Source organism: Dasypus novemcinctus, chromosome 7, assembly GCF_030445035.2.
Source record: "Dasypus novemcinctus isolate mDasNov1 chromosome 7, mDasNov1.1.hap2, whole genome shotgun sequence".
Classification (NCBI taxonomy): Eukaryota; Metazoa; Chordata; class Mammalia; order Cingulata; family Dasypodidae; genus Dasypus; species Dasypus novemcinctus.
The window spans coordinates 106,574,313-106,601,815 of NC_080679.1; the positions used below are offsets into that span (position 1 = coordinate 106,574,313).

General features: G+C 35.9%; 1 protein-coding gene across 2 annotated transcripts in view; it reads right to left on the minus strand.

The window, feature by feature from the left end:
- ARHGAP15 (Rho GTPase activating protein 15) overlaps positions 1 to 27,503 on the minus strand; it is a 653,844-nt gene that overhangs the window by 516,299 nt on the left and 110,042 nt on the right. For both annotated transcript variants that reach the window (XM_004480409.4, XM_004480410.5), the window contains 2 exons: positions 23,534 to 23,621; positions 3,783 to 3,872 (listed from right to left, as the gene is read on the minus strand). In XM_004480409.4, the coding sequence (XP_004480466.1) occupies positions 3,783 to 3,872; positions 23,534 to 23,621 (178 nt within the window). The remainder of the gene's footprint in view (positions 1 to 3,782; positions 3,873 to 23,533; positions 23,622 to 27,503) is intronic.

Here is a 27,503-nt window from a genome sequence, read left to right on the forward strand (position 1 = left end):
TGTTTTCTTACAGATGCTGTCTGACAATACTGTCATCCTCTAACACGGTTTTATTTAGTTATTACAACTACCTCTCTGTAAATGACATTTAGGATTATTTAAGATTATGTTGTAATCCTTTGAATCCTTAGTGCTTTAAATTTCAGGCTAAACACCAAAGAGCAAACTAGCACTTAGCAGGAAGGTTTAAAACATGGATTTGAACATAAATCTTTTTATTCACTCTTTCCGTGATGAAGACCTAGTGTTGCTCTTTGGTTAACTAAGAAAACTTGCATCATAGTTCATTACAAATCATCGGGTTGCTACATGGTTTCCCAAGCAACACCAAAGTTGTTAAGGTCCTTGACAATTATACTAAATGTAGAATTAAAGAAAAGTTAGCAGCAATGAATATTTACTAATTCAACTTGGAATTTGTAGGAGTTTTTGTAAGTACAAAATATCTTTCTGAATTTATGTGTATACATGTCGAAATGCTCTCTCTATTTTCTACACACATTATATAAATATATATATATACCTTTTGCACATATTATGAATTATCTATATATAGCTTATTTTAGAAGTTAACAATTAAAAACATGTTGCTTATTATTATATAGTACCAATTAGGCCAAAGATGCTTTGTTATAAAAATAGGCACATACTCTTGAACTCAGCCAGTGAGCACCATTCTCATTTATTTAATACTGAACCTTAAACATTAAATTAATGTTGTCACCATTATGTTACCATGTACCAATCTGAATAAGATTGAATCCACTTCAAGACTTTGATAGGACTTTGATTATGACGGGAACTTGGCTTTAAGACAAAGAGAAAATGAACAACTCAAATGTCCAGACTGCAAGTATAAAAAAATGAAACAAATGAAGTCCTTCCATTTTCTGCATCACAAATATGTGCCTCTGAGTTTTTCAAGCATATCTCAGGCACACAATTTTTTTGTTTGTTTTCCTATTCATTTTAGTTTCACTTCTCTATAGCTATCATAATTATGTGGCATATAATTGCTAATCCATCAACTCTTAAAAGACAGATTTCAAGTTTTAAATTATTTCTAATTTTGCTCTTCTTTGATTTTTCTTGAACCAAAAATTTCAATAGTCATTTGCTATCTGTAATCTATAATTCATAGACTGAGATTGAATACCAGGCCTAATTCAAACTTGGAATCCTACAGCTATTTTGATATACTACATCAGCTGAAACTATGAAGGTCTTTTTCAGCCAGGAAAAACACTTCATTATTCTGTAGGTAATGAAACCTTTGCGCACACACACTCAAACACCCAACAATGCCTTAATATCATGTTTTGAGATATAATCATGTTTATTCTGATCATTTGAGAGTAAGACCAGCTAATGTATCTAATCAAATATTGATGCAAGTCATCTAGATTTAGCTCTCTGGCAAATCCTTCCCAATGTTTTTTTGTTAACAGAACTATAAAAGCTATTTATATTGTTCCTCTCAAAGGTTTACTCTCATAGTCTGTGTCTATGGATACATATTAGTAAATTTTTCCTAAGCTCCTGTGTTTAGGTAATGAAAAGACTTCAGCATGACAAGAAAACCAAGTGATTCACCTCAAAAAGAATGAAGCAGGAAATGAAACTTGAATTTTTCTTTAGCTCCGCTATTTAGAACATCCTTATAATCACCTATTGTTTCACTAAATAAGAGAGTAGAGACAAAAGAGAGACTGTATGTAAGAACACTGAGGCCCAACAACTGCTCAGTTACATTACACACAAAATGAGCTGGCAAGATTTCCACCTCCAAAATGCCACCACAAATAGGAATAGTTTTAATATCTTTGGAAATACCTATACAGAAATATGAAGAACAAATGTAAAATTATAATAGGAGGTAGTTAGTCAGATTCAGAAAAGGTTAGGATGATACGTATCACTGATATATGTGTTTTAAATATATGTATCTATGTATATTATACTCCTAGTTATATAAGATTAGACATAAGTATTTTTCATTAATATTTACATCCCTGTATAAATCATACACACTTGTCTATTGTCCTCATTCATAGTCTAGGTAAACTCCTCATAAAGTTAACAGAAGAAATTGGCAAAGGCTGACTTAGCTTATTGCCAGGAGTTTCTATTGCCCCAGAATCACGTACATGTCAAGTTTTAATGTCTTTTTTAACCACTTTGGTAATTAAGGTGCTAACCTTACAATATATAATAAGACTAAAAACTTACCTCCCCCCAGCCCAGTTCTGATACCGTCATACTGCTCCTCTAGGTTGTATGAAGACGAGGGTTATAACCTCTAAATTTTACTTATGGCAGAAAACAAAAGAGTAAGAAATTGGAAACCAAAATATACTCACTGTCCTATAGTTTCTCACTAAGACAAAATTTATTTCTCCTCTTCAATCTGTAAAGCTACACTCTAATCACTTTTGGTTTTAGACCTTTAATTTCTGAATAAATACTTCTTTTCCTCCCTCCCTCCCTTTTCCCTCCCTTCCTTCCTTCCCTTCTTCCCTCCTTCCCTCCTTCCCTCCTTGCCTTCCTTCTTTCCTTCCTTCTCTCTCTCTCCTTCTTCTCATTTTTGGTAAAAGGATCTCCACCATATAAAGGTGGATACCTAAATCGAATAAAACCAGAAACAGCAGATAAATTATTCCAGAAGATTTTTTTTCTTTTCTCTTTTTTGGAAATTTTAATAGATCCAAATGATTAGGAAGCTTGTATTAAGATTTGGAGAATGTAGACCAAACTGAAAACCCACTGGTTTCCTCCCCTGCCCCAAGGAAGAGTAGAGATAGGAAATATCGCCTACCTATGCTTCTATAAGACCCCCTATTACTAGTTTCCCCAACACATTGAAGAGTAGGAAAATCGATTTCGTAAGGGTCCAAAAGCTTTTAGCAGATATTTAATATATGTTTTTAAAAATTGGAATAATATGTCTCTTTGGCTACTGAGTGATATAAATTTTAATAATAGTTACTTACTAAAGATTATTTTGGAAACATAAAGGTAAATTAAATCTCATATAAAAATAGGAAAGGGTCACTCCACAATATAAATTTATTAATTACCAAAGAGATTTTGTTAACATAGGGTACAAAATATCAAATTTTCCCATTTCCTCTATTTCAAGGATATTACATGGTTCTTTCCATTCAGTGGAATATGATTAAAATTATTAAACGCAGTGATGTTTTCCAATTTTGAAATTATACAATATGAAACGATACAGCTTTTGAGGAGCAGTGCTTGTGTGCCTGTTTCATATGGGTGAGGTTCCAGGTTCAATCCCTAGTACCTCCTAAAAAAAAAGTCCAACTTTATAGATGTCCCACTTTCTCCATCCCCTCAAGTCACGATGGTAAATGCACTTTATGGCTGGAAGGCAGGAGTGGTAATAAATGTAAGTAATTGTCCAAAATTAGCGAATCTTAATTTGTGTGTCTGAAAGTTCTATAAGACATATATTTAGATCAAACATTCTAGGTTTGAAACTGAAATACCTATCATATACACTGTAAAATTCAATGATGTTTGAGAATGAAATTAGTCAACACAAAAGCATGTATTTTGTGTTTAGATAGTAACCAATCACCAGGGAAAACAACGAAACAAACCAAAGATCCAACAAGGAAGAGGAGTCAGTCTTCCGTAATGACCTTCAGATAACTAGTTCATACATATGAAAACATCACAACAAGATAATCTCTTGCTTGCCCAAGAGAGTTCAAATGTAGAAGGGATAGGAATAAATTGAATATGTGTAATAGTCTTACCTGAAAGACATTCTTTCTGCTTGATTTTTCTTTGGCCCATTCAATATGCGCTCCACACAAATCCACACTTTCTGGTTTGTACCCAGTTTTCTGTAAACAAAAGAGAAATAAGTCTGAAAAGTACAACAATAGAGATGCACATCAGAGAAAATGAGCTTATTAATAACTAAATAGTTATGGTATAAAACTGTGGAAATCTAGTTTGTAGGCATTTCCATTTGAGATTTTCTATTTTTAACTGTAATTGCAAGGTTATTTTTTAAATTATTTCATTAATTGAAGAAAATAAGAGAGTAATATTAAAGTGTTGATGTTTTGAAATGATGTATATCCTAATGCTAAAAAAGTAAAGGTTTTTAAATCTGCTACTCAATGATATTATTGTTTTTTAATGGCCAATATAAAATAAAAGCATTTAAGACTACTTATTAGAACTTTTTAGATCAAAATACTTATTAGGTCTAAAAGTAAAAGTAAAATTTGATAAATCATAGTGTAATGGAAAAAGACTGTCAAAGAATTTTAGTTTTTCACCTTTTGAAAGTTACTTAGAATCTGGTGACATTATCTAGAAAATTGAACATGTGTCTTTTTGGAGACACTATAGACGCCAAGCATAACTTTCCTGCAGCACAACTTCATTTGGCACAGCAGTTGTCTCAAAAGGCATGCCCTTACTTTGGTGTGATTTAGTAGTAACCCCATGAGATCAAGAGCCATATATGATCAGAGAAAGATTTTTACTGGTTAGATTAGTTAGGGTTTTCTGGGTAAACAGAACCAACAGGAAATACATATGTGTGTGTGTGTGTGTTCGTGTGTGTATGTGTGTAAATATTAAGCGATTTTTAAATTATAGAAATCAGTTTACACAACTTTTTGGATGAACAAGTCTGAATTCTATAGGTAAGGCTATAAACTGGGAACTCCAATGAAGGTTTTGATAAATTCCCGAGGAGAAGCTGGCTGGCTGAAGTAGGAAGAGAAATTATTCTCCCTGAAAACTGAAACCATCAGTTCCCTTTAAAGTTTCCAAGTGATTGGATAAGACTTCTTTCATTGCTGAAGGCAATCACTGTTGTTGATTGTAGATGTACTCAGCCATAGATGCAATCAGCTGATGAATCATTTAAATCCACAAAATAACTTTAGAGTAGCAATCAGGCCAGTGCTTGCTTGACCAAACAACTGGACACTATAAACTAGCCAAGATGACACAGCAACTTAACCATCACACTAGTTCACCTACACTCTGCTATCCAAGTGATCACTATTGAGGAAGATTTCAAAGAATGATGATAATGTTCATTGTTATGTGATTTGTGCTATTGAAAAATTACAAACTACCTGTATCTTTAAAATTAAATTGTGAAATACTCAGAACCAACAAAAATAACCAAGAGTATGTAACAAAAAGAATTATAATATCTTTCCCATTATAAAGCAGTTGGGGAAAATGGGGGAATTGTTTTATGTAAGAAGCACTCGGTGTGCTTCTCTAAGATCTTTTCAACTATTAGCTCATTTAATACTCACAACAACTGAATAAAGTAGATATTATTATTATCACCATGTTACAAGTAAGGAAACATGCCAGAATGGTTAGGTATACTTCCCTAAAGTAATACATCTAGAACAGGAGGAGCCAGGATTTCAATGTAAACAATGTGGCTCCAGTGTCTTGTTCTTAACCATTACCCAGTCCTTAAAATACAATTTAAAAATTTTTAATTTGCATTATGATCATTTTCATGTATGAATTTGAGAAAATATATTACTTTCTTACTAGACTCCAGTTTAGACATTTTGATCTTATTTCTGTTCTTTTCTGTTAAACCTGATCTTGTCTTTGGGCCTCTTCACCACCCACTACCTGGTATACTTTCTGATTTTCGCATAGCTGGCTCCTCTTTATCAATCAGTTACCAGCTAATGTCACTTTGTCGGAGATCTATTCGAGACCATGTTAAATAAAAGAGTTTCTCGCTAACACTCTTATTTTCTCTTTATCCTATTGAGTGTTTTAATTTCACCATCGCCTTCCTCTTAACTGAAATTAACATACATATTTTTATATGCTGACTGTCTGCTGTTCTCCCACTAGAATTAAGTTCCCTTCTGCCTTTTCCATCACTGTGCTTCCCAATACATACATCAGCTTGGCACATAGATTTTGTTTAATGAATATTTGCTTAATTCATGAATGAAGGAAAAATATGTAAATGAAGCTAGCTTTTTGTGCTTTGGAAAGAAGGTTTGGGTGTTTTAAAATTCCGAATTTTATGGCAATTAAGATTTGTATTTTTTAATTTGTTAAGCAGGTATTAGTTTTCTATTTGTAAAAGTGATATAGAGTTTAATGTCCTTTGTGTGGAATTAATCTGGGATTTCACTGACTTATTCAATAAGCATTTACTGCTTACCTACTCTGTACTAATATGCTAACCACTCTGTTAGGTGCTAGACTTGAGATAAGATCATCTTCCTTTAAGAATCTCATGTGAACCTTAGACCATCTGTAGATGCTATACAGTATGGATTTAGAAGACACCTATGGGTTAAAAGCCATCTAAGCTTTCACGATCTTCTCACCAACTACCCATGCCCATCTGCAGCTGCTCTCAACAGTGTCTTACCTTAAGTCTTACCTCTCTTGTTCATGTTCATCAGGACTTCGGTACCTGGCTCGGGCTTATGTGGATGTGACCTCCATCCACCACCCTCATCACTTCATTATGCTCATTCACTGGAGCACACTGTCCACAACCTTGCCCAATCTCTTCTCTTCATGTTCTCCCTGTTTCACTTCCTCTCTACTTCCGCCATCTTTGTTCTACCTCTTTTCTAACAAATCTCACTTTTTGGACACAATTTTCATTACTCCCACCCTGTTGCCATGTTTGCTTTGGATGTTATGGAAATCATCAGACTCTCTACCTTTGTGCATCTGCTGGTCTCTCAAGCTCTTCTAGACTTCACTACCTTTTTTAATCCAAGTCTATGTCCCTGATTTGAACACTTTGACTACTCTCTCTCTCTCCTTCCATCTCTGACACTTGTCCTTCTTCTACAACCTTCTTCATATTTCTTAATTCTGGAGAAATAAATTTTGACCCTTCAGAATGGCAACATTATAAATAACGGCTACCTTCTTCAGGTGTGTCTTTGACTCTGCTTAGAAAAAAGTTTATATGTTCATATAGTCATGTTCTGTTTTTCCTCATGACAGCCCTTTCCCAAAGTTTTACACAGTACAAGGAGGCCCCTTCAGATGGCTTATTCCTACTTCACAGAAAACCCAAGTGCTAGAATTTTTGTAGTTCTTCTCATTATGGATTGAATAGTATCCCCCCAAAAAGATATGCTGAAGTCCTACTTCCCAATACCTCAGAATGTGACCTGATTTGATAATAAGGTCATTAGAGATTGAATTAGGCAAGTTAAAATAAAGTCATACTGAATAAGGTGGATCTTTAATCCAATAAGGCTGGTGTCCTTATTAAGGAGAGAGAAAACTCAAAGAGATACATAGCTGGAAAATACCATGTGATGACTGAGGCAGAGATGTAGCTATTCTGCCACAGCCAAGGAATACCAGTGACTGCTGGCAAACCACCAGATGCTAGGAAGAGGGAAAGGACTCTTCCCTCCAGGATTCATAGGAAGCATGACCCTGCAACAACTTGATTTCAGACTTCTAGCCTTCAGAACTGAGACAATACATTTCCAATGTTTTAATCCACCCAGTTTGTGGTACTTTGGTTCAGCAACCCTAGAAAACTGAGATACTTCCCATCTCCATATTAAGTCTATGTAACCAAAATGAACAAATAATAATAACCTTTATTGAAAACTTCCTATATGCCTTCCACTCTGAAAACTTTATATCTATTTCACATTCGTTCATTACAAGCCTTGTGAATTTATTACCATTTCCTTCAATTTACATGTGAAGAGACTTAAGCAGGGAGTGGTAAGTGCCTTAAATACACACACTAAGTAAGTGGATGAGCTGAGATTGGAATTCATCATTTTCTGACTCCAAGTGCCAAGTTCTTGACCACAATATATTACATGGCCTCTCTGCCAGACCCATTTTTTCCTCCTATTAGGTTTCAAAAAAAGCAATGCCCTTTGTAGTAGGCCCAAGAAAAGTAAGGCACATTGTCTATTTCCTTCTTGTAAGGGTCACCATTTCCCTATTTCTCTTCCAGGTCTATGACTCTGGTTCACCTTCTAATGAATTTCCATGCCTGGGCATGACAGTGGTCAGTTAGCATGGAGATACTCTGACCTGATCAGATTCACACAGCGCACAAATGACTCATAAGGCATGTCCGACAGTGCCTCAAAAGAAAATATTCTCTTTCTCTGTCCAAGTCGTTCTCCTCTAGCACAAAATTCCAGCCAATCTTGTTCCTAATTCCAGAGTGGTCCTATTTTAGTTTGCTAGAACTGTTATCACAAATTCCACAAACTGGTTTTGGCTTAACAACAGGAATTTATTGGCTCATGGTTTTGAAGCTAGAGGTCCAAAATCAATATATTGGCAAAGTTTGCTTTCCTTCAGAGTCTGTGGAATTCTGATGCTGGCTGCCAGCAATCCTTGGCTTATATCTCTGCCTCCCATTGCATGGTTATCTCTCTCTCCTTAATTCTGCTCTTCCAGTTTCCACTTACTTCTGGCTTCTAGTTCTTTGTGTGGCTTTCTCTCACTTCTGGTTTCCAGTTCTTTTCTTTATAAGGCTTCCAGTAATATGGGTTAACACTCACCCTCTTTTAGTTGGGCCATACCTTAATTAGAAAGAACATCTTCAAGAGGTCCTACTAACAATGGGTTCATATCCCCAGGAATGAGGATTAATATTAAGAACATGCCCAAATTGACTGGGGTATATAAATTAATCTGCCATAGGTCCCTCTCTTCTTTCCTACTTTTAAAATCCCCACTCTTAAATATATCCTATACTTTAATCTGTTAGCATGCTTAAGTCATTTCTAGTAAGGAAAGAAAGGAAGGGAACAAGGAAGGGAGAGAGGAAGGCAAGCATCAACCCTACAGCATTGCCATTCCTCAGTCTTACCTGTTTCCTTTTCATCATTGCCATGATTCTTGAAATAGTGTTTGCCAGCCACATTCTCTGTTTCTTCTTGTTCCATTCTCTTCTCAACACACTGCAGTCTGACTTTCACCCCCTTCCTTGACTAATCTAAAACACCTTAACCATTAGGGTCAACAAATCTTATGCCTTCTTTCAAGTCAACACCCTACTTGAAATTTCCAGACAATTAGATTCTGCTGGCCCTTCTTCTTAAAACGCTTTCATTCCTCAAACTATGGAGACCTTTTGTCTCCATGTTCTTCTTCAATCTTTCATACTCTTCTTTCTCTTTCTTTCACTGACTTATCTTCTGCTTCTCACTTCCTCAATGTTGATAATCCATGGTTTACTTTCCTAGTTCTTCATTATTTCTCAGAGCTCAGTGTCTTCCTGGAGTTTTGTTCTTGCCCCTGATCTGACCCATCACCAATTCTTTTTTTTTTTTTTTTTTTTTTTTTAAAGATTTATTTTTATTTATTTAATTCCTCTCCCCCGGTTGTCTGTTTTCTGTGTCTTTTTGCTGCGTCTTGTTTCTTTGTCCGCTTCTGTTGTCATCAGCGTCAGGGGAAGTGTGGGCGGCGCCATTCCTGGGCAGGCTGCACTTTCTTTCGCGCTGGGCGGCTCTCCTTATGGGTGCACTCCTTGCGCGTGGGGCTCCCCTACGCGGGGGTCACCCCTGCGTGGCGCGGCACTCCTTGCGCGCATCAGCACTGCGCATGGGCCAGCTCCACACGGGTCAAGGAGGCCCGGGGTTTGAACCGCGGACCTCCCATGTGGTAGACGGACGCCCTAACCACTGGGCCAAAGTCCGTTTCCCTGCCCCCCCATCACCAATTCTATGTTGACTCTTCATTTGGCTCCCTTGGACCCAGCTCCATCCTATGTGCCTCAATCATATTTAGTAGAATATGCCCATTCCTTTCAAACATCCCCCAACCATTCTCACAGTTTCCTTTATTCCCTCATTCTTCTACGTACCAGCTATGTAACATTTATGGCTCTCTCCAAATGCAAAATGCCTTCATATATATTTTGGGGATATAGGGATGAATGCATCATTTTCACCTGGGATAAGTTTATCTTTCTTTTCAACCCACCTTCCTTATCCTAATCCTGACCATCCTTCATGAAACAGCTCCAAATAATCTCTGTAAGGCTTGCCTTTACTTTTGAAGTTCCAGTCAGTCATTCTTTCCTGTACCATTTCCCTACTTTAAACACACTTCATTTTACCTCTTTCTATAATGGACAAATTGAGTCTACTTTTTGGTGTATCTCTTTCTCCTAGCTATACCATCATCTCCCAAGAAACTGAGATTTGCCTTAGACTTTCTTATTTTCCTAGAATCTAGCAAAGTGGCCCCAAATAATTGTTTAATTGCAATATTTGTGATTGTGAATTGTTGAAGGAATTTATGAACTGTATGAAGGATTAAAATGGAAAATATCAAGCTTCATTCCAACACATAAATAAATAAAACAATACATCTCAGAATGATAGATTACAAAAGAGGAACACATAAGAATAAAAGCACTGTTTTTTCTTCCCTATTGACCATTAGTAAGAAGTTACTTTAGGGAACAAAGCAAATTGTAGAGATATGGAGTGAATTCAGAAACATATTACAGTCAATTGAGGAAAATTAAAACAAATAAATATATTAGGAATCAGATGGGAACACTAAAACAAATATATATATTATAAATTATCTATTCATAGAAATGGAAAAATAGAAAAATTTTGTCTAAGCTAAAGGAAAAATATAAAGGCTTCAAAAGCACTTTAGGGACTAGAAGTTGTTACAAGGGAAACTTTTCAGTTTTAAGAGCTGCTAAACATTGAAATGAGTTATAAGAAAGTTACAGAATTTCTTTGGAAGACAGTCAAGATTTTATTCAAGAAGCCTAAAATTAAAGAATTCTGTAATAGAAAATATTTTTTCTGATTCTGTAGTTATAAATCTTAAGAAAAACTCCACTAATGAACAGCATTATGCTAATGAATTATATTATACATTATTATAAAAATATACTTAAAAAACTGACAAAGTATGAATTTACAACTAAGAATGTATATGTCATATCTCTTCTGGGTTAAACTTAAAATAGAAATGACTGATTTTTAACAGATTTAAATGGAATTATTTCAAAGTTACTGCTTCTGGACAATAAAACATAAAAGCTTCTTTGTTGGAGCAATGTGAAGTCATTAATAATTGATTCTCAGTCTTGTCCACTTCTGATTTTTATTATTCTCATAGCCCATCTTTACCATTTCCCAATAATAGCTGACAGAGTATTCTCTCTAAAATATTTTTTTCTTTCACTTAGATTAAACCTTTGGGATCAAGTTTCCCATTTTTCTTTATGGCATATTTGGGGTCCATAGTCTTTTAATGTATATTAAGAAAATACTAAAGGCTAGATACTCTTTTGCTTGACGGTATTTTCAATGATGAAGATTGGGGTATATACAGGCAACAAATCATTGGTTCACATATGCTCAGACTCTTATTACTAGATGTGGTTAAGAAGAAGAAAACAGGGCTCAGATTTTATGAAATAGGTTATTAGCTATCATTTTTTATTTTGGATTAATTGCTATTCCAGAATATAGACTCAGGATTATCCTCATCATTTTGAAACATGAAACACAAAATCTGTTTAGAGGAATTAAGTTTTATCAGATAACTGGTTTTGATTCTGGAAAATCATTCATGGAGGAGGCTAAAACTCACTTATAAATTCTCATTTGGGCAAAATGATTTAGGAAAGAGCACTGAATGGATACCTGATCTTATTAATGTCTAAAGTATGGCCCCTGTCAACATAGAAGAGGATACTTTGATTGTAAGATGTGGGTTTTATGTATATGAATATAAATGATGTTAATAACTGAAATTGTTTCTACAGTGAAATTTCTCAGGACATTACATGACCAAATCAAACCAGATTTTCAGAAAGTCAAACTTTGTTAGTGATTTTCAGCACTTGAATATTTTGTTTTCTTTTATTGTGCAGAAAGTATTTCCTACTTTTCAACAAACGAACACTTAGTGCATTTATTTCTAAATCAAAATCTTGCTATAATAAACAAAATAGCTTCCTGCTATAATAAATACACTAGTTTCTATTTAGAGTAATTAGTTGTGTGCTGGTATTGTTTTACATTTACATTACATAAAATCTGATTTAATTCTGCAAGGTGGTGGAATTGGGTACATTCTAAAGCTGGGGAGCCTCTCCGTAGATCACAATCCACTCAGTCCACCTCATATGCCCCTGTAGAAGGCTATACCTGCTTTGGTCCCATAGGTTCAAACCTCCTGAGGCCAGGCTGTCATATTCGTGGAACGCCAGGTCCTCCTGGAAGGCTTCCAGGAGGCAGACAGGCTTCTGGCTCTTCCTACCACTTCCAGATTTGAATGAAATGCCACAATTCAGGGTGTGGGATCTGGCTTTCTGAATAGACCAAGGGTGTTTCTGGGGTCCTTAAGATGCAAAAAAGGCTAACGCTCTGGATAGGGAACTTTACCCAAAGGAAAGCAGGAGATGGGAAGAAACCTGGCAGATACGTTCCCTTTCAGCCCTCTTTCCCACCCATGGACTATTTCAAGGTTTTCCCAGACAACCAACCCATTTACAGATTCTTGTCAAGTCACGCAGAGGCCATTGCCCTGTGACCTGCTATGTCTCTTTGAGGTTCCCTGTAAAGTAGTAGCCAGCATGGAGAGATATCACCTTGTATTACTTTTCAGCATTTCCTGCATCAATTTATTTTGTTTTGCTCTTTCTGTCCTGGATTTGTACCACCCATAGAGATAGCATAAACACTTAATCTGGACTTTGTTTTTAAGAAACCAGGACTAAGATGATCGATCGATTTGCATTACTCTCCCTATAGCAGAGCCAGGTACCTCTCCACCAAAATATGTGCTAAGATTCCTCTTCAAACATCTAGAGTTGTCACTGGGAAGCAGCTTATCAGCCAGAGACTCCATTTTCTCAAAACCCCACAGGCAGGGCCCATTTCTCATTCTCTCACCACTGGAATACATGCAAACTCTGTGTGAAACACTTCCAGGCTTAAGACTTTTGAAGAGCATATTGACCTTCCCCACACTCTATCTTCCCCTCAGCTGTCATTAGGGGATGGTAAAGCCAAAAGAGCCAAGAATTACCAGGTAGCAGAATACTGACCAGGACGCTCTGTTTTGGAAGTTTGCTGAAATGTTGGGCCCTCTATGGACAGTAGGTAGTGTTCCCTTACCTGATAAATCTTCATATTATTGTTAAGAAAATTAAGGCAGGAGACTGATCTGAGGCTTGCCTCCAGTCTCCTTGCTGGCTGACCATGCAATAAATTCTTTTCTTAAAAATAAAGAAGATTAAGGTAGAGATAGATTGAGTATATACAGCCTAAAGTCAGATACCTATTACATGGCAATTTGGGTATCTGAATTCAATTCTGTCCAGTTCCAAAGCCTCTTCTCTTAAACCACTCTGTTCTATCGCTTCATGTACTAACAACAACAATGACGATAATAATAATAGAGGATATAATTAAGCTTTATTATATGTTTTCTATGTGTCAGGAACTTTACATTAATTATCTCACACACATAATAAACTTTATGATTTAGGTACTTTTACTGACCCTGTATTGCAATGGAAATAATCAAAGATTATGGCAGAAAATAAAATGTGAACCTGAAAATCCTAACCCAGGTGGCATGACTTGAAAGCCATTATTTCTACCCAATATGATATACTACTTCCAGAGCATTTCAATTTAGTAGTGAATTTTTAAGACTAAATACATACACACACACTCACAAACACATAATCCAAACCCCTCCCCCCCACACCAAAAAAATGCACTGTGGGGTAAAAGTCCATTTTATCCTGGATAAAATGCAAGTTCTAAATCAGATGTATTGCACTGACTGAAATAATAAACCACAGAGTCAAGCTTCATAATTAAAACAGTTTTCCAAGAAAGCCTAAGGTGAGGTTTATTGAGGTACAGTAAGCTCTTATCCATTTATAAAGCATGCTATCAATTTCATAGATTTTTGTGGTTATTAAAAATTATGTAAGATACAGAATTTATTGTGCTTAATGACCAAATCTGGAGAAAATTATAACCAGAGAACATGGCTTCATTTATATTAATATTGATCACTTGATTTCATTACTTTCATTACAAAGTTTATGTTAATAAAACACTAGAATTCAATTTCCTTCCCCCTCCCCTTATTTTTCATCTCTACCCTTCATCCTCCAGAGTTTGGATTGTATTTTTTCTAATTATTAAATGTATCACAAGTCCATATGATGGTATAATCTATGCTTATACTAATAAATTGCACCAATGATAACCATGCTGATTTGGCAAGGGCACTATCATTATGAGAATTAAAAAATTAAACAGAGACTTAAAATGCCTTCATTAAGCTAAGGTTAGTAGATCTATTGTTTGACCCTCCATTTTTCATGTTCTTTTTGAGCTTGGTCTGAATAAGGGTTCAACATTCACATTACAAAGATAAAGTCATTCCATATTCATTTTGCACAGAATACTCAATAATTCATGAATAGCTTTCTGATTGAAAACTATTTTCATTTTTTTGCTAAATCACATCATTTTACTCCCATAAATAAGTCCATTTTGTTATTAAAGTCATAATATAGTGAATGAGAATTAGATCTATTGCATTACTTAATTAATGTTCGAGTTCATTATTCTCATTGGAAGTAAACAATATTAAAAAAGGTAAACAAATTATTTTAATGAGGCCTTTTATACTACTCCTTTTTTTGCTTTCAGAGTTATGGCTGGATGAATAGCTAGAAAAGCTAATAGAGTATTAAATGCCTTGGAAAAGTTTTCTATCATTAGAAGTAAAATTCACCAGTTGTTGCCTCTGATTAAAACGTTAGTACAATATTAAGTGAAAAATTTGAAAGCAGAAAAGAGAGTCTCCTACACAACCCAACATAGAGGCATCATATTGAACACACTGGCTCCAGAACCACACAATCTGGGGACAGACATTTTCTCTAAAATAATGTACAATGCTTCTGAATTTAAGTTCAAAGTGACACTAAGGTTTCTGAGGAATATGTGATGGCTATAACAGAAACAGTAAATCTAACCCATCTGATTGATGGGAGTGAGGGCCACTTGGTCTGCTTTAATTGTATGTGGAAACAAGAGAAATTCTCAAAACAGAAGTACACTTTACACAATGCACTTATTTTAGTAGAATACAACGTTGAATATATATTCAGTAGTAACATGAAAACACTTTCGGGCTTCTAGTGCTCACTGATGAACTGATAAGTCCAAGTTCTTGGGATTCTGTGTTTTAGTTCTTAAATTGCCCTGATTGGGTTCTTTGCACTCAGACTTCTTTAGAAATGACCATCCTGTTCACATGTCAGAGACGTATGAGGATATGACAGCACTCTGTGAGTGAGAAGATGCCCAGCCATTTATGCTCCCACCTATTTGCAAAGAGTTTTAGAGTATATCTCTCAAGATGTTTTAACAAGTCCCACATCTTCTATTTGATTACATTTAAAGAAACTATACCTTCATTCTCTGAGCATGTTTCTGAAAACTGTTTCTTAATTTGAGGATTTTTAATAATGATTGTGAGAGCTCCACATTGACTATAGAATGGAACCAACCAACTCTTCTCACAATCCTGTTCAAGGTCTTCCATGAGCTGGTTCCACAGAGACTTTCCAACTAAATTGGACTCTATTGGTCCATCTTGCTGTCCTGCAAATTACTTTGAGGGAATCTTTCACTGGTATTGTCCCCAGGCAACTTGTAGAGGAAACACAGCATAGCCTGGACTAGGGTGCATTCACCCTCTGCCTGAGGGAACCTCCATCAAGTTTCCAAGAGCAATGTGGCTCCATTAAGTTATAGTGCATGGGATATGGCAAGAGATCATCTCTTATACTTATATATATGTTACATATTTGTAGAATGAACAAATAAATTAGGTAACAATTCCTCATATATACATCATTGCTTACTCCTTATTTCTCTATAAAATGCCATGTTTCCCCATTTCTGCATCAAAATCTTATTCATCCTTGAAAAACATGCTCAAATGTCACATGCTTCATGGATACATTTAGAATCCTTTCTAACTGGAAACAATTTCTCCTTGCTCTGAGTTTCCATAAACTAACCTATACTTCTGTTCATGCCATTTTTGAGCAACTCTCAATGCCTATTTTTCATTACAATTATCCAGTTTTCGAGCATGCTTTCTATTCACTGTAGACCCTCAAGGGAAGGGTCTGAGTCTGGTTCATTTTTGTATCTTTCATGACATCTAGCAGAGGGACTTATACATATAGGATGCTCATTGGTTTTTGCAGAATAAACAAGGAGAGATATATAGGCTGAGCATTACTAGAAGCCAGTTGCTCTGGGAAAAGACTAACTGTGGCTCAATCTATGGTTTCCCAGCATGGTTTTTTATTGTTTTTAATCATGTTATTCATTTTTTACTATAATATGCATATATATGATTCTGCCTCCTCTATCAGACTTTAAGCTTTTTGAGGATCAAGATCATACTTTATTAACCTGAATATCTTCAGCGTATAAACCAACAATGCATGACACCAACCAGGAATATAAATTTGCCACATCCCATGGCTATAGTCAGATGTCGACTCCATACATTAAGCAGAAGTTCTAAAATTAGAAAACACAGCAGGAAACCAGGCGGCAAGCTGCAAATGAAATGTCTCTTGAGCCCTTCACTGATACAAAAAAGGTGAGAGTATCTGAAAAATTCAAGGATTATGAATCACAGCCTCAAAGGGTAACTTCTATTTCTCTAGGACTTGAGATTCTAGCACTAGACAAAGCAAATTAGAATGCCCATCATTTTGAGGGAAAAACTTTCATTTCTGGATTAAATGAGTTAAAGCCATGATCCCAGAATAATCATATCCATTTCTCACTTTTGTCCAACAGTAGGCCTGGCCCTTTTAAGACACTATCACCAAGGATATCCTGCTGCTTCCTGTGTGCTTGCCAAAATCATAAGCATGATCGATTTATCTAGGGTGAAGATGCCTTGGGAAATACTAACACACATCGTTAAAGATTTGTCCCTGGTGGCAAATCTCAGCACAAGGAATTCTACTCAATTCATTTCTTTTATCCTATCTTCCAATGAAACTGGAAAATCTTTTCTTTTTTTCCATGCCCATTCTGTTTCTTGCCATTGTTCATGTTTTTTTTCACTGCCCTGGAATTCCTTGCCCACAAAGCTCCACATGTTGAAATTATAAGCAACCTTCAAGGCCCAATTCAAATCTTTCACAGATGTGCGCTTTCCCTCCTCTAAATCTCCAAAAATTCTCTTCTCTTCTTCTTATTCATGTCACCCTATTTTTTGGCAAAGCCGCTTTGTCTTGATTATATCTCTATGCCATATATGTAGCCCTAACGAGCAAGCTGTTCATTGTAAGATTTCAATACATATTCTTATGAAGCCTTTTCTCACAAAGCTTTTATAAATAGCACAAACTTGATTAACCAAATGTATATTTAAATTAAAGTGAGGTAGATTGTAATGAGAAGCTATGTTATTTGGATCAACTGTTCCACTGAAAACAATGAAAAATTCCACATAAAATATTTCTTTTTAAAACATCCTTAAAGAAATCGAAATGCTGAAAAAGACAGAGTGACTGTTAGGAAAAATTTATTTGGGGGACATGAGAGAGGAGAATCTGTACCCAGAGAGGCAAACTGAATATTGAAGCAACCAAACTGCACTCTCCCTGAGTTTTGTCAATCAGCCTCACAGAATTATGGACACAGGACCTGCCTGAAGTATTTTTAAAAGAGAAGAAAGAATTGGTTTTAAACCTGTTCTCATCTCACCTTCCTATCCTAAGGGTCTCTAAAGAAGATTGCCATGTTTCTTGAACAATTTTAAGAGAAGAAGAAAAGGAAGGGGAAAGAACAATCCTGTCACGGAGAATTTGTCACAGAGGTGTATTAATCCCCATTCACATAAAACCTGAGGATTTAAACTATTAATTTCATTTGAGGTAATTCCTCACTAGGAGTGTCCCTGACCTTTGAGAAAAATACAAACACTCTGCACTAGGATACATTTATCTCAGGCTACAGAGAACTTCCTACAAGAATATTTTAAGAACAATTATTAACACACAAGGATAATCAGATACCACTAGGATAAGAAGCAACATAAGAACTAGCAGAACCAGGCCTACACAGACTTCATATGTTAGAATCACGACACAGATTATAAAGCAACTATGCCATCTATATTGAACAAAATAAACAAGAAGCTTGAAAACATTTTCAGGGAACAAATGTCTATAAAATGACATAGTAAATAAAAAACAAAACTTCTAGAAGTGAAAACTACAATAATTGAAATTAAATTATTTGGAATACAGTGAAGGAAGACAAAAAAATAGAAGAAACAGAAAAGAGTCACAAAGTTTTCTCAAAATTTGAGAAAATTTAATGTATGTTTGATTGGAGTCTAAAACTGAAATGAGAGTGAGAATGTGAAAGAGGCTACCTTAAAAAAAGATAATAGCTGGGAGTTTTAAAAAATATATTAATGACAGTAATCAACAATTTTAAAATGTCTAGCAATCCAGCCAGGAAAAATAAAGAGAAACTGACATTTGGAGCCATAATGGTGTGTTATGGGTTGAAGAGTATCCTCAAAAAAAACCTGCTCAATTCCTAAACCCCAATACTTATGAGGTTGACATTATTTGAAAACAGAGCCTTTGCAGATGTAACCAATTGAAGGTGAGTTCATACTTGATTAGGATGGACCCTAAATCCAATGACTAGTGTCTTATAAGGGAAAGGAGAGGGAGATTTGGACACAGAGACATAGAGGAAATACACTTATAGGGAAGAAGCAATGTCACAACAGAAGCAGAAACTGGAGTGATGTAGCCACAGGCCAATGCACATCAAAGATTTCCAGGAGCAACAAATAAACAAGGAACGATTCTCTCCTAGATCCTACAAAGAGAGCATGGCCCTGATGACACTTGATTTCAGACTTCTAGCCTTCAGAACTGTGAGAGAATAAATTTCTGTTGTTTTGAGCCAACTAGTTTATGGTACTTTGTTAAGGCAGTTGTAGGAAACTAATTCATGGCGGAACTGTAGAAAACTGAAGGTAATGAGGAAAATATTAAAAGCTGCCAGAGCTAGACTAACAGCTGACTTCTTGTAGCAATAATGGATGACAGAAAATAGTGGAATGGTTTCTCTGATACATTAAAAAAATGCAATTCAAAATTCTATATCCAAAGAATATACAGACAGTAATAGATACGTAGAGATAGTATCAAACCTGCAAACACTGTTACAGATGGTCACCACAAGACCCCTATACAAAGATTATTACAGAACCTTCAAATAGAAAGAAAAGTGATCCCACATTGGAAGTATGAGATACATGATGAAATAAATATCAAAGAAGAGGCAAATTTTGGCCAAATGTAAATCAACATTGACTCTATAGAAGAGAATAAAACTGTCTTTTGGTAAAGAAGAAGAGAGAAAGCACCAAATGGTAACAGCAAATGCATTGCTAAGGGAATAAATGGATTAAACATATTCTAAGGTAACATCTTGAAAGAGGATAAGTAATTTGATTATCCTTAATCTTTGATAAATTAAGTATCAATTTTATAATTCTAGGGTAAACACTAACAGAACAGAAATGCTGTGTATCACTTCCAACTAGTAGAGGGGGGACAATGTAGTGATTAAAAAATATATGGAAGGAAAGGAAAAGACAAGTAAGACATACTTACCAAAATAGCAAGAAACAAAAGAAACAAATTAATTATATACTTTTAGAGAATATAGAGGGAAAATATTAATGAAAAGTGGTAAAATAATGATGAAAATGCTTTTGGGGTTAACTCTAGACCAAGGGAAGGTGCTGTAATGACAAATGTACAAATGGCAGGTGGCAGAGAGGGCTTCTGGAGGGCTGTCTCTATTTCTTGACGATGGTGGTGGTTATGTAGGTGTTTGATTAATAATTGTTAAAAAAACACATGAATGCCTATGTTTTACAAAAGAATGCTTTTTTCCACTATTTTACAAATAAAACATTTTAAAAATTTAAAGTGAATTACAAATCAGAATATATAAAACAATACAAATATGAATACTCCCCTTTTCTGCATAATCCAAGAAATCTGGATTTAGGGATACCAGTGGTTGTCAAATGCTTATTCTTATAGGACCAACCAGCCTGTGATCAAGCTTTCTCTGGTCTGAGGTAAAATGAGCAAAATAGAAACAATATATGCAGCTGTATAAAGAGGACAACTTCCATTCTTGGTGAAGATTTTCTTTTATTCTAAGATCCTTCCTATATTTGGAGTACGTGTAATTTACAATGTTCTTTCTGCTATAAAGTTATAGTGATAGTAGAAGGTAGGCTACTTTTTAATAACTTTGTTAGCAAAGAAAACCACATTGTTGGCAATCCTGGGCCAGTCCTTCTTTCCCTTTAAAAGGTCACCAAGGTTCCAAAGCCTATGAACCTCTCACCTACACAACACCCGTGAGGTGATTTTCTATCTATTTTTAGGGCAAGTCTGTTTTTGATAAAAATTTGACTTGGATAGGAACTGAAAGAAGTTTAGTGAGAAAGAAAAGCAGCCAAGTGTGGAATGTGGGATCAGAACAACATTTTGTCAAATGCTTGATTAAATGTGAAAACAGTAAGTGCAAGAGTCAATGGAGGTTGATGGGGGGCTTCAGAAAAATACGGATGGACATGCAGGGAGCTATATCTAGAGCCCCAAACAGATGTGTGGCTTAATTTCCAGTATTAGTCATTGTTTTGACACAATTACTTATGCTGCCTATGGATATATATTTCTCTTTTTGGAGGCTGTACATGATGATGTTCCTTGAATTGATATATTTGTTCTTCATCAGTTCAGGTACAAAACTAATGAAGTATAAAAACAAAGTATAAATATATTGTATTATGTACTGTAGAATATGATACAGACTATATTATAATGGAGTATAATCGTTATTATTTTATGGCTATTTTTTTTCTGTTTTTATTAACTAATTTCATCCCCTACTAATTCTATTGGCAGATATCACTATCCCCATTTTACAGATAAAGATTCTGGCACTCAAAGAAGTTGTGCAACTTTGTCAGCTAGAAAGTGGCAAAATTGGAATGAAGTCCCCTGTGGTGGGACTTCAAAGCCTTGCTCTTAGCTACTTGGTCTCGCCACCACGTTAACATTCAGAGATCATTCCTTTAAAGATTAAAATGCCATTTACTCTTTTAAACCACACTCTGCACACACTCAGGCAATTTCTTCTGACCCTTTGGAGGAAAGGAATTTTCCCAGAAGCACAATGAACATGAGGACATGTGTAAGTGGGTGCAAGGGAAATTCAGAAACTCGAGCATAAATCACTTTCAAAATAAAACCACAGCATCTTTAATCAAGGCCTGGCAAACACTGTATCGTTTCTCTGAAGCTGGAATTGGTAAATGTGGGCTATCCCACTAGGCCTTTAATACTTGGTTAGAAATGAATTCAAGAAGTTGACTAGCAAGACAATTCCTGCTGTACAAACAGGAATCTAGAATTCTCTTCCCCATTACCACAAAACACAGTTCCTGCTCTGAATCTACTTTGAAGACAATGAGTGCCTGGGAGGAACCATAAGACCATTGAAAACAGGGCCAGAAGTAATAAATATGGCCTGCCAAAAATGTTAACCAGTTTCTTCTCAAAGGAAAGCCTATTGTCAATTTATAATAATTCTGAAGGTTGAACTGGAGGCATGCAATTGATGCACCTACTTGCAAACTTTGCCTGCAACCCAAAATGAGGTTTTCACTCACCTGGATGAAATTAAGTAGTGGATAATTATATCTCCTGGTAGGAGGAGATTAAAATAATAAAATAAAAGTAAACCAAATGCTTTAATTGGAATCTAATCTCTCTCATTATCCCAGCACATGCACATAAACTCTGCTCCAATGGAATTCTTCTCGCTCAGTAGGAAGAAGATCATCTTCTCAGCAGCGGCAAAGCAAAACTTTCCTCCATTTCCCAATGCCCCCCTTAGAAATCTTTCAATGGAAGACAAAGGGGCCCCGTTCCTGGATGAGAGTCCTTTTGTGCCTTGCCCTTAGGGGTACTTTATTTTTTTAAAAAAGATTATCTCAATTGCTATAGCCAAAAACTAAAAGCAAAACGAAACCTTAAATCAAATTTCTAAGGAAGTTTAAATTAAAAATACAAAGGCCTGAGATATATTTTTAATTTATTCATAATTAGTTTACAGATTGGACCTCACCGAGACTCCAAAATCAGCAAACCACTTGGGAATAAAGGCTATTGCAATCATCAGGAGCAAGCCAAATGCTACCTTTTGTTCTTACTAAAATCTCTAAAAAAAAAATATCGCCTAGCAAATGATTTTCTATTTCCTATTTAAAGAGGATTTCATAGCAAATACGACTGGCGGCTGGAGAGCAAAGAACGTTCCATCATTTTATTACCTGCCAAATATAAATTAGTTCATTGTGGTTAGCTCCTGCCAGGCAACCCCCTTTCCTGCCGCCCATCAGGTCGATGGGGTATGTATGGCAGGTTGGTTCCTGCCCCGGAGCCCTTCCTAATCAGGAGGCTGTCAGATATGCTGCATACTCGCTTTCTCCTACATTGTGTGGCAGCTCTGCTGTTTGGGCAGCAAGGTTTGGGGCTTGAATTGCCCCAGTAACAAGTGAGCTTGGAAATGCTCCTTCCTACTTGATATCACTGTCAGATCTCTGTAGCCATATGTGAGGCCTGACCCTCCAGGTAAAATGAAGAAACCCTACAAATTTTACTTTGCAATAACTACAGGATACAGAAATTGTATTAGCTCCATTAGATGGAGTCAGAAGAAATAATCAGAAAGCTTTGCTGGATATAGTGAATGTCACAGTTAGACTAAGATAAAAAATCACTTTGTTAACTTAGAGTGTTTCCACATTGGTAACACCCTATATTAAGGTGCCATTTATAAACAGTTTATGATTATTTATTAATGTATGAAACACTTTATAGGATGCTAGATAACCACTTAAATTCATGTATTAAAGATGCACATACATGGTTTAATACGATTTACGCCTTATAATATTCTTTAAAACAGCTTCCCATAGTATCATCTGTTAAGCATTTGTTACTAATGCATTTTATAACATACTTTATGATAAATTATTTGAGCAAGTAGCTGCATTTAGTGATCATTTCATAAATAAGAATAAAGCATTTATAAATGGCGCCTTAATTTAAAGTGTTACCTTCACATTACTGGATAGCTGCTCACCATTCATTTCATTTTGTGATTATTGTCCAAATGCACCACTTAATAAAACAGACACTAAGTTCTATTTTCCCTTCATATGATTACAAGTTTATTGAGTCATTTCCTCCATCTTCTTTCAGATATTGGTAGCTTGGAAACTTCAGTATGATTTCTAGTGAAACCAAACTTTTAATTTGACAATATTTCTGAAAGGATAATAGCAATAGAAACAGAGAACTACATACCGTATTAGACAGAGCCTGTTGCTTGGGTTCTTTGTAAAATTCTATTTTTCTACTAGAAAGAACAATCCAGGAAGTGGACCAGTTTTTCCTTAGGGGGAAAAAAAAAAGAAGAAAAGTGTATCAGTTAAATAAGTTATTTCTAGATACGAAGTGAACAACATTTGGAATGACTGGAGACCATCTTTATTTTTAACTGGCATTCCTAAAATTCTCTTTATTATACTACAAGTTCCTCAAATCTTAGATCCATCTAAAATTTCTTTTAACTAACAAAAGTCCAATTTCTGATAATTAATTCCCATGCAAGAGAAATTCAAATGTTACTACTTCAAAAATGCCTTCTCTGTGACCTCCTTGACTAGCACTCAACAAACGAAAAAAACAATTGTGTCAATTGTGTAAGTTGTTTACCTCTATCTTCCCCATTAATAGGTAAGCCCCCAAATGCTAGAAAATGTTTCAATTTAACAGATGTATTCCCTGCACCTAACACAATGCCTTTGACAGAGAAGGCACTATATAGGTATTTATTCAGTTGATGATTGAATTAGACATAGATAAGGCTTTTGATTTCCCTTTGTATTCTTGGTGTCACCAAATTTCTATCATTATATATGGATTACTTAACGGAGTTGGGAGTACGTGAGCGTTCATGTCACGAAGACTACCTTTTTTTAGAGGGAAAATACATTAAGGAGATTAACATGTATACATTTCTGCTCATGATATCATGTTGTTGCAGTTTGTTTGGTTTAACACATCTCAAAATACTTGAATTTTGTTTACAAAGATGGTAGAAAGAAAAGTTTACAGAAAGGCTTTCTCCAGCTTAAAAGAAAATTACACAAAATATGTTAAAATAATTTAGATTTTTTTTGTAATTTATTTCCACTTGCCTCTTAGAATCTAGGGCCTTGGCTGATGTAACAGCTTTGAGCCAGTAAAGTTAATATTTATGAAAAGAATTATATTGTTTTTACATGCCTGAAGCTTTCTTAATGATACGCCATTGTGTTGAAAAAGAACATGATAAACAGAAACACAACAAACAATGTGTACTTTCCAACATACAAATATGAACACTATGTTCTTGGACCCTCTTGACATGTGGCTCCAAGAATCAAAAGCAGAATCATTCTTTCAATTAAATGATGGAAAAGATGTCAAAATACAACCGAAAGGAAACCACAGAGAAGTTTCACTCCCTTTGCCCTGATGCCCATTTCTCCTTCTTTTCTGGTATAGCAGAAGCGAGGTTACTTGAAACAAACATAGCTTTTTCTTTCTGCAGATCATAATAGCAGATGGCCCCAGATAGAAAACCTAGGGAAACATTGGAAGGACCACTTATCTAGACGGTGCATCTTTTATCACCATCCCTTATTTTGATGGTATGTGATCACGGAGTATGGAACACTATCAGATATGATGGAATCCTAATTTAATCTTCCTTTATATCTCTCACTATATTTTGAATCTTCTGCAGGCTACCTTACTCATTTCTTGTCTATAGTAAAACCTGGATAAATGGTTCTGATCTGAATCTGATTCAGATGTTAATCGTTTATAGAACTCATTGGTATTAGTCTCCTCTTCCCTGAAATTGGAACTGGGACTGTTTAGAATAGAAGTTGCATGCAATTCAATTATTTCATGGATCTTTATTAGGACGTTGAAGTGTTCTGAATGGTTCCCTGTTAGATGAAATCAGATGAACAAACCGAAGAGGATAGGAACCACAGGTTTGGAATCTTAGTAATAGGAACTGCTCTGACACCTATTGTATAGTGCTGTTTGGCTTTTGAATTTATAAACTACATAGTCTTTGTTATAATAGAATACAAGTGAAGTTTTTTCCAGGACTTGCACTCTATTGTTTGAAAAGAATTTCATTTCAAAATAAAGAATAAAATGCTGTTAACAACCTTTTGGACACCCTTTTTCATGTTTTTCCATGATCTCTTTTAAAATATTAATTAGTAGAAATTATTTCACTAACACTGCATGTTTGAGTACCTAGCTTCACACCACATACACACACGCAAATGAAGAAAGCACTAACGTCTCCATTTACTAATATGGAAACAAGGTTCCAAGAGTTTAGGTGGCTTACTTAAGAACACAATCTGGGTTCAAGAGTAGAGTCACACCTAATTTCTCTGACACCAAAACCTGTGTTTACTATGTTATTCTTTCTTTCTTTAAGGAGTAAGCAGTAATACTCTTGGTTAAGGAGACAGCCAATGTCAGATTTCAACATGGTTTTGATTTTCCTCCACTTCTCCAATCATAAACAGTGTGCACAGCCTGTGACGATGCCTCACCCACCTGGGCTACCTTATTAACAATATTACCTGTTCCCATTAGAAGGCTCAGGCAAAGGCCCACTCCCAAGACCTCTCTCCTTAGAAGTTGCACTGATTTAAAGGACTAAGAGGACGTGTCATTCAACTCCTCATAATGACCATACTCAACATGACCCCACATTTTTTATTTTGATTTCATTCTAGAAAAAAAGTGTTCATAACAATGGTGGCACCTTTGTTTCCTGATCAGAGATTATTTTGGTCTGTAATTAACAGAGACTTGTCTGTACTCAGTAAGGAACATAAAACCAGAAGAAGTGTTAAATCCTCTTGTCTAGGGGTACTTGAGACTTGGCCTAATTGGGATACCTTTTGAACTATGACAGATTGGCCTTCTCCTCTAGAAACTCAACTCTTCTCCATAATGTATCTGGCCAGTCCACCCCTCATTCCGATGTCCCTTGGCTGACTGAGTCGTCCCTAGTTCTCAGGACAACAATGGAACAGCTTTCTCACCCAGTTCTTGTAATGCAGTGGGTCTCTTGGAAGGCACTGTCAGCTCTGGAGAAAGTGTGGAGAGGATAAACTGACAAGGTTTTGCCCTGAATTGAATATTTAATGGTTTCCATATGCAACCAAATCATTATGGATGACTGAAACTTCTGCACGCTTAGGACAGCTTTGTCAGGTTTCTGAGGAACCTTTAAAAATAACCCTTTTATAGGATTGGGGCAGTTTTCAGAACCAAAAGAAAGCCCCTTTATTCCTCTAGCTACCCAAAAGACATGGATACCATTCCTATCCTCACAGAGGTTTTTTCTCTTCCCCACAGGTTTTCCAGTCCTTGGCACAATACTGACATTTAATGGGTGCTCATTAAGGGCTTTTCAACCACAAGAATACTTGGGTTCTCAAATTTCAAGGGTGTCACATCCTAGATTTTGAAAACATCCTTCTGCTCTGTGTTTGTTCTTATTCAATAACAAGGACTAGAGAAGCACCTGCCACCTGCTTTTCCCTTCTCTGTTCCTAGATTTCTAGTGATTTATCATTCTCAGCCTTTTTTATTTATCTTAATTATCTAACACTTATAAGGCATTTTTTAAAAAGATTTATTTATTTATTTATTTCTCTCCCCTTCCCCCCTGCCCCGGTTGTCTGTTCTTGTGTCTATTTGCTGCATCTTCTTCTTTTTCTGCTTCTGTTGTTGTCAGTGGCACAGGAATCTGTGTTTCTTTTTGTTGCGTCATCTTGTTGTGTCAGCTCTCCGTGTGGGCGGTGCCATTCTTAGGCAGGTTACACTTTCTTTCGTGCTGGGCGGCTCTCCTTAGGGGGCGCACTCCTTGCGCGTGAGGCTCCCCTACGCGGGGACACCTAACTTTTAATCCTAGTGGCTGATGCTGAAATTTTTCTTTTCAGGGGACTTCCTGAATTTTCAGACGTGTGTCAGCACTGAGTTTTTCACCAGGTTTTATTGAACATGGCATTTTATATGCATCCAGCAATTTCATCACTATGCCGGCCACGAGCAACTACTGATTTTCTACCACCTGCCAGACAGAATTTTAAGGGTTGAATATATAAAGGCAATAAGAGAAATCCCAAGGCGTATACCTTTACCTGGGTGAAGACAGACAATAAACATGTAAACAAATAAACTCATC